At 39.8% G+C, this 13,305-nt stretch overlaps 1 protein-coding gene across 9 annotated transcripts in view; it reads left to right on the top strand.

Moving 5' to 3' along the window:
- LOC5573936 (SUN domain-containing ossification factor) overlaps window positions 1–13,305 on the top strand; it is an 82,929-nt gene that overhangs the window by 59,692 nt on the left and 9,932 nt on the right. For 4 of the 9 annotated variants that reach the window (XM_021847688.1, XM_021847687.1, XM_021847685.1 and 1 more), the window contains exons 2-3: window positions 3,251–3,775; window positions 9,171–11,313. In XM_021847688.1, the coding sequence (XP_021703380.1) occupies window positions 3,594–3,775; window positions 9,171–11,313 (2,325 nt within the window). In that variant the 5' untranslated portion in view covers window positions 3,251–3,593. The remainder of the gene's footprint in view (window positions 1–3,250; window positions 3,776–9,170; window positions 11,314–13,305) is intronic. The other 5 variants (XM_021847692.1, XM_021847691.1, XM_021847690.1 and 2 more) reach the window with 3 other exon arrangements.

Here is a 13,305-nt window from a genome sequence, read left to right as displayed (position 1 = left end):
GCAGAAGGTCTTGGGTTCAATCCCAGGCCCGCCCCTTTCCTCGTACTTTGTAGTTGTATATCTCTCACTTGCTTCTATCTTCCATTCTAAATATATCACACTCAAACTATTCGTTCATAGCAAACGCTAGAACCAGAGACGGACAAGAAACCGTTTCCCTAACGCTTCCTACTTCCACGCGCACGCCTTTCTTACGCCTGATACATAGGCAGTCTGCTAACCACAAAAGCAAACCTCTCTGCCATGCCTTTCCCCCAATCCATACACTCCCGCATGAACTGACGTGGATGCAGTGGAATATACGGTCTACGTGGGAGTCAGTTCAATGCATCATCAATTCCTCCCCCTTCCCCTCATTGGTCTGCATTCTGACGTGGCAGGTGCCATTGTTGCCTAAAAATAGAAGATCACCAGCACTTATACACTGATGATGCCTGTTAGTCCCAAGCAGTCATTCGGTTGGTTCCTTGTGTAAGTGCAGCTGATCTGGCGATACTGGAGTGCATCCACGGGCGGCCAATCAAGCTCAAGCTCAAACTCAAGCAAGATTCTTATCAGATTCTTCAATTCTGTGTGAGCTTTTGATTCCTTGAATTCCTTACTCTACGTTACTTTCGCTATCAAGCAAAGCCTTGCTGAAGGTGTCCAAAGAAGCTCAAGATATCATCATTAAATTTTTGGTCTTCAAAAACTTTTCCAGTATTTCTTTACTAATACAAAATAATTCTCTTAAATTACTTTTAGAGTAATTGTCGAAGGTAAACAGTTTCTTCCTTCTAGGAGTTGCAGGAAAAAGTCTTCTTGAGAAATTGATCTGGACAGTTTTGAAAAAAGGAAACTTTGAGTAGACATCATTCTATCCGTAGGCTGATTTGGTGGACTCATAATCGAATGTCTGTAATTGAGCGAGAAACAAGAACGATAAAAAACTCGTTTGAGATCTGCTTAATAATGGTAATAAATAAATAAATAAAAACTGAAGCGTAAAAAATTTTAAACGTTAGATATGAGAATTGGAGATTTCTTGCGTAATTTTTCAAAATGATCTATCTAACATTGAGAGGCTCTCTTTGTTTACTTCCTTTTTAATAAATAATTGATCCACATTAACCTCTTCTATTACGTTTTTGGTATGGAACGCTAGCCAAAGACATTGTCTTTCGATCTATAGTGAAAAACTTCCAAAAGCATTACACTGTTGCACTGTTATAATCGGGAGAGAGCGTGAGAGGAGAGAATCTCTCATTGTTTCATAGGTACTTTAGTAAAGTTCAGCAAGATTTTCCCAACACTGCCTCTAACGACAACCGATAGATATTCTTTTATATAGATACATTTTCGAATCCTCTGACGAATTCTGTGAGCAGAATTTCAATAGAGAATCAAGAATGTAGATTTAAGTACCTTGTACCTTTTTATTCCGCCCTAATTGCTTATCTTTGACAGATACGCGGATTTTGACTACCACTTGTAGCCTTCTTTAGTATCAGTTACTCGCATCTACTACACGATAGATATTGCATATTTTAGTAACCGTATCAAGCTCAGTAATTTTCTAACTAAATATTGGGTTAGACTTGGTGAATGATATGGTCAGAAAAACTAACCAAAATGCATAAAGTAAACCGGTTCGATATACACTACCCCTCCGAAAGTATGAAATCACATCATACGCTATACATGAACCAGGATTTTATAAACATCAAATGTACATCGGATATTTTATCGCCAGAGATCATTATTAGGTCCATATTTTCATAATCTGAAGGTTCTAAACTATTTCTAACGGTGAAATTTTTTATATGCAGAAATAGATCACAAAAACTACTAAAAAGTGAAAAAAAAACTATTTTTTACCGATGGAATATTTTTCAAATCTCTTGGTTCAGACATAGGGTGCATCATCGAGTTTCGCAACACTACCTGAAACGTTTATAATCACTGTGCCTACTGATGATTCTAAACTTTTTAAGGGGATTATAATGTTCAAATCAATTGTTGCAATACTCGGTAAAGCGATTCTATACTGTTGGCGAGTAGTGCATGCACACTGTTAAAATAATGAAGATTATAAGTCATGTAAACTTCATGTATGTGATGTAAACATGAATAGACACAACATAATGAAGTCATATGTTTGAAATTATGTAAATTTGTGCTATATGTTACGTGGTATCACAATCTTATACTGTATTGCATATAATTAAAGTTCATAAAATATGTAGTTGCAGTTTAAATGACATAGCCTGTAAATGACCATAAGTCACTTTACAATAATGTCGTACAAGGATACACGTTTTAAACGAACTGTATAGCAATGTTTATCTTTTGATTTGGTTCTAGAAGAATGCGTTAACTCAAATTACAAGATCGATCATTACTTTATCACACCGCTAGTTAATATATGAGTTTATTTATGGCAAATTCAATGCGCAAGCTGATTGAATTCTAAACAAAGTATCAGTCAACTTCACCGTATAAAACCATCAACTTCTATGGTCAACCCGATAAGAACATTATGTATTATTGCGCTCATTGTGTTGCACACGTCCTATTACTGCGACTCGCGCTCGTTTCCAGTGTCACATTTCCACGTCAACGTCGACGACACTTTTGCGTACCACAGTTCCGCGTTTTACGCCTACGCAAACATACACAGGACCGTTACGCTTCTGAACCAATGAACAACACCGACGTCAGTGAACGAAAAATGGCAGCCAAATTAACAAGCATTTAAAGAAGGCTAACACTCTGTAACCAACAAATTAATTGCAATAAAAAAATCAAAAAACTCTAAAAATTAAAATTTTATACCGGTACATCAATAAAAATTAGCAATAAATTGGAAACTAGCAATAGAAATCAATGAATATTCCTATAAATACGTAAATAAACAATAGAAAATTTAAAATTAGCACTAACAATTAGATTTAGCACTAAAACTAAATTAAATTTCACAATAAAAAAAATGAAAACGCTTAAAAATTTAAAAAACGTCAACGAAAAAAAAAACAAGCACTAAAAAATGCCAATAAAAATTTCAAAAACTGATTTTTAAGTGCTACTCCTGATCATTCTTTGATTGGATGAACTAGTGATGGTTATACTTTTCCTAAGGCATGATAATATTTCTATCACGAAAAATTCGCGCATATCGTTCGTTATGGCACCACCCTATCGTCTCGATCATCCTGCTTTACCATCTATATCTGCTCGTGAATGCCATAGTGACATTCTCTTTTTTTATCAGTCGATTCGCTAACATCCTACTTGCTAGACGCGTGTTACAGAAGGCAGTGTGAACAGAAGTGGAGTGTTAATTTCGCAACGGTGACCTCTTTATACCGGTTGTTTGCTCCAGAAGAAAATATTTTAGCAATGATGCGTTATCAAAACTATATCAATGTGAAAATTTTCACATACAATGCAAAAGGATTCAATTGTGACGATCATCGTTGATCGCAGGTAGAACAAGTGTTGTGAACGCGAAATATGGACATCAGAACACACAATTCCAATTCTAGATGTGATATTACAACTAAGAGCAGAAAGTTCCTTCAAAAATCCATTCCCACTGTGCGACTGAAAAGCCAATGTACATGATCAACGTCTATCTGGTGTTGTTTTTCTACGCTGAGTGGTGCTTGTATACGAAATTGTTGAACCTGCTGCTCGATCGGGCCAGGAAGATGAAGAAGCTGACGGTCCTGTTGGCCTTCTGTTGGGTTCTGCTCGTATCGCAGATACTGGCCATTTCCAGCATGTACAATGATGGGTGAGTATCGCGGACTACGGATTCGAAATTTATTATCTTAAAAAATCCAACTATGAATTGAGCGCAATAATGTACATATATTTGCTGATATCTGTTTAGAAGAATATTTGTGTAGGTGTCATATATTTACACTTGTGCAAGAAGTGTGATTTCAAATGAAGCAAAAAGAATGCGAAAAACATACATGTTTGAACTAAACACTTGTTGCAGCATCCAATGACGTGTAATTGTGTGACTTGCCTTATTTTCGTCTAGAATGAATTTAATCTTTGCTCCTGCTTCCTTCCTTGCTAAATAAAAAATAAAAACAAATTTTAGTAGATATCCTAAACATTTTAAGTTTCGAAACATTTACATTTATTAGATACAAAAGCTTCACGTTGATGATTCATTGAACACTTTTAAGCAATGTGTTGTTGCTCTGCTCACCGGAAATTTGATTAGAGTGCAGATGATTTATTGATTCAACAGTTTAGCAGATATTTCGGAGTTGGCATTTAGCATTCAATGTCATGGCAGATTTGCGAATAATGATTGAAATTAATTCCGATATTAACTTTTTAAATCAAATACACTTCACATCCTGTAATTCTATATTTCGGTATTGAAGTAAACATAATCATAATATAAAAAAAAGATTTTATGCGTACCTTGAGTGACGTATACTACTGGTCGTGATATCTACTCTGATTTTGTGTTCTATATCTGCAAGGGCTCAAATAGCCGTCATGAGCGCAGCTATTCAGCAAGATTATGTTGAGGGTTTGAATTCCACCGGTCGAAGATCTTTTCGTAATGGCAAGGCCGGTAGCAGGTCTCTTTTCAGAAACATTTTAATGCAAGTCACTGAAAAGTATCTGATTTTTATAAAAGTCTTTCAGAGTCTCCTTTTTAACCAAAATGGTTTCTGAAGTCACTATTTTCCTTCTTCTTGCATCGAATTCTGATTCCACTGATTCCACAGGGATTGCTCTGAACATTTTCCTAAATTCTATTCCAGGATTTTTTCCACCGATCTTTCCAGTAGTTACTCTCACAGACTTCAAAGATTCCTACGGGACTTCTTCCTAGAAAATCTCCATAGGTTTATTCCAGAGATTTTGAAGAGAATCGTTATGATTTTTCTGGGAACCCCACGTAAAAAATTCTTGAGAAGTTCATATTCCGTAAATTTCATTTGTATCTCCAGCCATTTTCATATGAATTACTTCGTGAGTTCACCTATAGTTTAACTTGGGAATTGCTCCAATATTTTATTTCAGGAAATCTATAAAGAACTCTTCTAGGAATCCCTCGATCATATTTTTCAAGGATGTCTTTAATAATTTCTAAAAAAAAACATTGAAAATTCCTTGGAGATGTCCCTGGAATAATCCCTAAATAGATTATGTGAGAATTTTTTTTTTGTATAAATTATAAAGTTTAGTTGTCATCGTTGACGAAATTCTTTTCTTATTTCTTTTAGAAAGTAGTAGTATCTAAAGGGGCCTTCCTTAACCGAGTGGTTAGAGTCCGCCGCTACAAATCAAAGCCACGCTGAAGGTGTCTGGGTTCGATTCCCGGTTGGTCCAGGATCCTTTCGTAATGGAAATTTCCCTGGGCATAGAGTATCATCGTACTTGCTACACGATATACGAATGCGAAAATGGCAACTTTGGCAAAGAAAGCTCTCAGTTAATAACTGCGGAAGTGCTCATAAGAATGCTGAAAGGCAGGCTCTGTCCCTGTGAGGACGTAATGCCAAGAAAAAGAAGAAAGGGTATTTAGATTCCTTGTGTAATTTCTATGCAGACTCCAAAGATTTCAACGCGAATGCATTCAGAGAATCCATCAGGGATATTTCCAAATTCCCTCAGCTATTTTCCAAAGTATTTATCCAGAAATTTCTCCAACGGGTTTTCAGAATTGTGTTTGATTTATTTCTCTAGAATTGCTTCATGAAATCCTTCACCAGTCCTACGCTAAAATCTCCAGAAATTTGCACAGCGTTTGCTCCATCATTTCATCAGGGATTCTCTTAGGATTTCCTTAAGTATTTCTTCAGGGGTTCTACAAGAGATCTTCCAAAGAATTCTATAGGGATTCTTTCAGAAAAATCATCAAAACTTTGTTTCATGGTATTTGAGGAAAATAGTTTATGGATTTTACCTGGAAATCCTACGAAAATTCCTCCAGAAGTTCGAACGCGAATGTTTTCATTAATTCTTCCAATAATTCCTCAAGCATTCCTTCAAAAATCCTCCACGAATATCTCTAGAAATTTTGCCAGGGGTAACTCCAAGAAATGTAGTAGCAATTTAGGAGTTTTTGTATGATTGAATCCTACATATGTTCCTATGTCGATTTTTCCAGCAATTCTTCTAGCCATTGCATTGCATAATTCATACACAAATTTCTCAAGCTTTCAGTTGATAATTGTGAAAGTGTTCATAAAAATACTAAGCTGAGAGCAATTCTCGCTGAAACCAAGCCGCTATCGGCACCCATCGTTAGATTTCCAATTGGACCCCTCGTACGCCAGCTAGCTGAAGAGTTTGCAAAAAAGCCCATTTTTGATAAATCTTGGGTATTTCTTCACGTGATATGTCTCATATTTCGCTTGGAACACATAGCAAACTTAGTGGCGTCGTATAGAGAAAGGGTTAAGCTTTCATTTAAACTTAAAAAAATTTTGGCGGCCATTTTTGTTAGAAAAATCGTTTTTTCACCATTAGCGCACCGCTAGTTTTGAATTCTGAGATCACCATCAGAAAGCTGAGGAAAAATTGCGTAAGATAGGCTACAAAAACTAGGTGAGCAAAGGTATTTACCCTATGATATGAACGATTTTATAAATCATGTTCTACTATTTTGACGTATATGGCGAGTGCAATCAATTTTTTGTACAACAAAGAAACAAGTTTTCAACCGTTGAGTTTTATTCGAGTCGAGTGAAGAATAAGAATATTATTTTGAGTGATAAAATCTGGCGGCCACCTTGGAATTTGACGCCATCTTGATTTTAAGTAGAAGAATGAATTTTTCACCTTGATAGCACTCAGCATGTCGAATTTAGAGGCTACCAATAAAAATAGTTACGTATACTCTTCTTCTTATTATTCTTCATTTTCCTGACGTTACGTTCCTACCGGAACCGAGCCTGATACTCAGCTTTAGTAGTTATAAATACAGGTTATTAAACAGGCATTTTCTTTTATAATGCGATTTTTTACAACAGAATATTTCTTCGACATATCTTTGAATTCAGTAATAATGAATAAATAAATTCAATAAATTAAAACCGCCCAAAAACATTTATTGTATGTTGGACTCCAACTTTCGAAAAAAAAAAACAATTCTTGAGAGTAGTGTTTGGTCTTTCGATTGCGTTGCATGCTCCTGTGTGTTCGGTTCGGGTAGTGAGAGTGCGAAGAGATATTCGTGTTCAGCCGAGAATGGATTGCTCATTGGTGAGCAATTTTATCCTGACAACGTTACTTAATTTTATATCAAACTATGGATTGTTCGTCACTACAACGGTCGACATAAACTTTTATTCGTTTTCATAGTTTTAATATGCATATACCTTTCTTTTTTAACCTTTGAATAGTTCGGCATTATTAATGTAGACGTAGATTTTTCATCTTCTACCAATATCTACCACAATATTTTCACTACGAGTTAAAAATTAAGTAAGAGTCGGATTTTTCCTCCCCATCCATGGATCGCATCACCGACCAGAGGTGACTCCCAGATCTTTCCCTTCCTCTCGCCACCCTTCCGTGGTCATTGTGGAAATGTAGAGGTATTCTCGGTCTCCAGAAGAATCACTACACACTAACATTCCTTCCCCATCCTAACTGACTGTAAGGACTTAGCTGGCGCCGTTATTGATCAATAATATGAGAGCTGCTAAAACTTGCACTTCGAGAGTAAGCGGAAACTCCCATCCTTTATTCATTTGGATCGAAGTGCAATTCTTACCAGTTCCGATCAATCATGGAGTAGCAACCATTGACATGTACAGTCAGTCTATACTATGATAATACTTTCATGAAAACATTTCTTGATAGTTCTTCGGATAAATCTCTACAAGAATCTCCGGAGGAATTCGTGAAGTAATTTTAGAAAAAAAAAATCATTGGTTGAATTTGAAGTATCCTGAATTATAATCTCTAAAGAAATCTATAAAAAATAACTGGATGCAGTCATGCTCATGAGTTTCATTAAGGATCTGATTGAGCATTTTCTGGAAGAATGTGGAGAAATCCTTGGAGTACTCTAACAAAAATTTCCTAATATTTTTTTGGGTGTATCCTAAGCAAAAATATTTTAGGAGTTCCTTGGTAAATCCGTGAAAGAATTCTCGAAGTAATACCTTAAGGAAAGCTCCGGAAATACTAGAGCAAGGTGTCGGGTATAAAGTTTAAATAGTAGATTTTGCCTATTTTGGATCAAATAAAACATAAGTAGAACACAGGACTAAAACATGTATTCATTAGTTGCTTTAAGTCTGGTAAAATACCAGTGACCTTCGATTCTGAATTGTGAATTGTTAAAACAAGCTTCTGAAAAAAGGGCTTTTCGTTCGAAAACAGCTCACTAGAACGACAAACAACATTCTTTTCGGAAGGTAATCCAAACCAAGAAACAATTGTCATTGAGCAAGTTCAGCAAACCGTTACAATTCAATTGTACCCCTTTTCCGTATACAATTTTGTTTTCTTACCGGGGGTAACAAGACACCTGTTAAGCGCACGCAACCGTTCTAAGAAGTTTCTCTTTTCCAGAACGTGTATACCACTGAGGGGGAGATCACGTGTGGTTGCACAACGTTACACTGATGTCGCACATGTCCTAGCGTCACAACCGGACAAGGAAGAAATATTTCTTGAGTGTGGACACTCGCGTGGTCCAGAGGTTCATTCACGCATGACAAACCGGTAAAGCTGACAAGTCTATCTAGCTTTGGAGGTGCTCAGTTGGAATCACGTGCAAACCAAATAGTCATCTAAAGTAACTGGATTCCTATGTTGGGTGGACATTGTGCTTTAGTGACCGATGTGCGTGCATGCGTTTCGTTTCGCATGTTCTTAGAACAGTGATCTGTCGTCGGGAGCAACACCATTTGAAATTCAAGACACTTGCATTGATCGATAACGGTATAGACTTCCATGGAAGATGTGTGGGGACAGTTCGATTTGCTTAATGATAGTTAGTTCTCATTGTCATACTTCCTTTCGATGGACTTGGCAGTAGTTCATACTCTAAGAGGGAGAAGCTTAGGTACCTCATCGATAGTAATGCTGTTCTCGAAGATCTTTTGGTTTTACTTTCTCAGGGTCGTGTATGATGTACATGGAATGTTGTTTTATCTTGTTACTTATCGGACGTCTTCTCCTCTTCTCATTTACAGATTACAAGACATTCCTGGAACGCCTTCGGTGATAACGCTGGTGGACCAGCAGGCCAGCGAGCTCAACATCGAGTCCAGGTTGGAGGAAAATATTGAAGCGACGCTGAAAAATATCAGTCATCAACTGATCAACAGCCCTGTCGATGAGCCTGAGGAGCAGCAGGCCACACTCGATCAGCAGCAACCGCAGGAAGAAGAGCTTCCCGAGGATGCCACGGAAGTACAGGCGGCTCCAGAGCAAGCGGCTTCGCCGGAAGAAAAAATACAGGATACCGGAGGAGGTGAGATTGGAAAGGAGGAACAGCCGGAAGTTGTGCAACAAGTTATACCAAATGTAACGTTTGATCCGCAGCATGCGGGGAGTGCTGAGGAAAACCCAATGCCCGTGTTCTCCGAGTGGGCCCAAAAACAGATGGCCGAAGCGGAGAAGAAACATGGCGAAAATGTGAATGCCTCAGCGATGAAGCGCAACTCGAAACCACCTGGCAACAAGATGCCACCGTTGAAATTACGAGCAAAGAATTACGCCGCTCCGGATTGTGGAGCGAAGATTATTGCTTCCAATCCAGAAGCTCAAAGTACCGGATCGGTACTGACGTCCCACAAGGACGAATATCTGTTGAACCCTTGCACAAGCAAGATTTGGTTTGTGGTGGAACTCTGTGAACCTGTTCAAGCGGAACGGGTCGAGTTGGCTAATTTCGAACTGTTTTCGTCATCGCCGAAGGAGTTCTCAGTCTCAGTTAGCAACCGGTTTCCCACCAGAGACTGGTCAAACGTTGGTCAGTTTACAGCCAAGGACGAACGAGACGTTCAGAGTTTCAATCTGCATCCCCACCTGTTTGGGAAATTTGTGCGAGTTGAAATCCACTCGCATTACAACTCGGAACATTACTGCCCGGTTTCGTTGTTTCGAGTCTACGGAACGTCTGAATTCGAAGCATTCGAAACGGATAACACACCTTCCCTGGCGGAGGATGGGGAGGAGGATGATGACGTTGAACTCACCATTGAAGGCTTGAATCTGATAGAAGAGATTCTGGGCAGTGAGGAAAACATGGACGGCGGAGACCCTACCAAGAATAAAAAAGCCAATATTCTTAAATCGGCAGGTGAAGCTGTCATGAACATTGTTAAAAAGGCGGCTGAAGCCTTGGGGAAAACGAACGAAAACGACAGCTTGCGAAATGAAACCGAATCCATTAACGGAAGCATCGGTGATAACCAATTAGGTAGTATCGGTGTCGTTGCGCCCCAGCATCCTTTGTATTGCTTTTCGCTGGCTTTTCAGCCACTGTGTGTTAGTTGTCCACCGGAGCTCCGGAACCGACTGGAGCGGACGCTGAATTGCAAATACAATCTATTAACTAGTCTACTAAGTATCAAATCAATCAGTACGTCATTCGACGAATCTCAGCATTTGCTATGTGCCAATTTCCTAGGATTTAATCTGAAGCGTGAACAAGTGAGCGGGAGTTATAACATTGAACGGAGTATATTGAGCTGGTTGCCAGCGGATGTGTTAGCTAGTTTTTGTAATCTGCAGGCGTATGAACGAGGAATGATTGAAACTCGCATGAAATTTGCAGACACTTCTGTTAAGAAGCCTGAAAGACCAACGTCTACTGAGCCGCCTTCGACGACTCAATCTGACAAAGATGAACCCCAAAATGACACGGATGATCAACCGACCTTAACCGTTATACCATCTGTAACGGCTCCGGTTACGGTAGAACCAAGCAGTCCGTCTCCGCCGAATCCAGAACAACAGCCATCACCTTCACTGGATGATGTTAACATGTTCAACGTTGGTGTTCCACAAGACACCGATTCCGTTACCGCAAAACATACAGAGGAACCGTCTGCAACCATTCCTACGACATCAACCACCACGACCGTTCCTGTAGTGGATTCTACCCAGGAAAGAGACGATTCTGGACTGTTGGACCAGCAGAATAGCGGTTCCAGCATGGAAGAGCTCGATAACCTATTGCTGGATCAACAGATGGATGGTTTAAGCGCTGGATCGGGAAGTATTCCGACAATTACCACTACCAGCACGACCACACCATCGCCGGGCGCCCCAGTCGCTCAGAAAGGCCAGCCGGAAAGTGTGTTCCTGCGGCTTTCGAATCGCATCAAGGTAAATGTCAAGATAATGCTTTCTTCCTGTTTAACTTTGTTATGAGTCTATAGCTCCTTACCACAATGGGCAAAGAATAGTAGACTGTCTTGAAGATTCAGGATTTTTAAATTAGAGTTATTTAATAGGTGTTAATAAAACACTCGTAATCGCAGTTGCGCTAAAACTGGAGAACTACGTATCAGATGATACGCAATTCCTTAATTGAATTCACAACTATCATACACAAACTAGTCAGTACGCAGAATCTCCGCCATGTTATAGTTGATTCGGCAGTGGCTAGTAAACTCTCCGACCAGGAGGTTGCAGTTTAGCTTTGACAGATTTGTTCAATACTTATACTGCTACTCCTGGAGATAATTCAGCAATAAACAATTTTGTTTGACAACATGACGTTAAACTTTTTCAGTATTGTTTGTTATTTGTCAGCAAAGTATTGATCTAAGAGCCTTACTTTAAAATAGCAATAACTAGCTTAGGGTCAATTAAGTCATGCGATGATCCATTGCGAGCTCTCTCATCAGCCCATTAAAAAACAACTCATTGCCAGCAATGGAAGAATGGTCTGAATTCAATAACTCAATTTGAGCTCGATAGCAACTTGTCTATTTGAACAGAAGTCCCATTAGCTACGTTCTGATTGTATTCCACACATTTTTCACGAGAAAAGACACCAGCACCAACCTTCAAGAAGGGTACTTACTTACTTATTTGGCTTTACATCAATTATCTTGATAAAGCCTCGCCAACAATAATTCGCCAATTCACTCGGTTCATGGCCGCTTCTCTCCATCCTCGACTATGACCCACGCTCTCCAGGTCCTGGTGCACCTGGTCAATCCACCTAGCTCGCTGCGCCCCACGCCTTCTTGTTCCGACCGGATTCGTAGCGAACACCATCTTTACAGGGTTGTTGTCCGGCATTCTTGCAACATGCCCTGCCCAGCGTATCCTTCCAGCTTTAGCTACCTTCACGATACTGGGTTCGCCGTAGAGTTGAGCGAGCTCGTGGTTCATCCTTTGCCGCCACACGCCGTTCTCCTGTACGCCGCCGAAGATCGTCATTAGCACTCGGCGTTCAGAAACCCCAAGAGCTTGCAAGTCCTCCTCGAGCATCGTCCACGCCTCATGCCCATAGAGGACTACCGGTCTTATGAGCGTTTTTTACATGGTACATTTGGTGCGGGGGTGAATCTTTCTTGACCGCAGTTTCTTCTGGAGCCCATAGTAGGCACGACTTCCGCTGATGATGCGCCTTCGTATTTCCCGACTAACATTGTTGTCAGCCGTCAACAAGGATCCGAGGTAGACGAACTCGTCTACCACCTCGAAAATATCTCCGTCTATCGTAACACTGCTTCCTAGGCGGGTCCTGTCGCGCTCAGTTCCGCCAACCAGCATGTACTTTGTTTTCGACGCATTCACCATTAGCCCGGCTCTTGTTGCTTCGCGTTTTAGGCGGGTGAACAAATCTGCCATCGTTTAAAATTTTCTCCCAATAATATCCATGTCGTCCGCGAAGCAAACAAATTGTCCGGATCTCGTGAAAATCGTGCCTCGACTGTTAAGTCCGGCTCTCCGCATGACACCTTCAAGCGCAATATTGAACAACAGGCACGAAAGTCCGTCGCCCTGTCGTAGTCCCCGCCAAGACTCGAACGAACTGGAGTGTTCGCCCGAGATCTTCACGCAGTTTTGCACACCGTCCATCGTTGCTCTGATCAATCTTGTGAGCTTCCCGGGAAAGCTGTTCTCGTCCATGATTTTCTTCAAGAAGGGTGCAAACAATGTAACACACGATGCTATTTGAATAGACAGGTATCCACTTGTTCCGTGAAATTCTCCTGAAATTCTCTAGAAACCTTCCAACCAATTGTGAGATCCCTTGGAGCTAGGACAATGTTGTTCCAATTCAGCACAATTGGAAAATAGGTAACAAGAGTTTGTAGATCTTCGATTTACGTAAGTAACAATTGTTCCGTTATTTAAACC

The sequence above is a fragment of the Aedes aegypti genome, chromosome 2 (assembly GCF_002204515.2).
Source record: "Aedes aegypti strain LVP_AGWG chromosome 2, AaegL5.0 Primary Assembly, whole genome shotgun sequence".
NCBI classification, from domain to species: Eukaryota; Metazoa; Arthropoda; class Insecta; order Diptera; family Culicidae; genus Aedes; species Aedes aegypti.
This window is presented reverse-complemented; position numbering and strand designations above follow the sequence as displayed.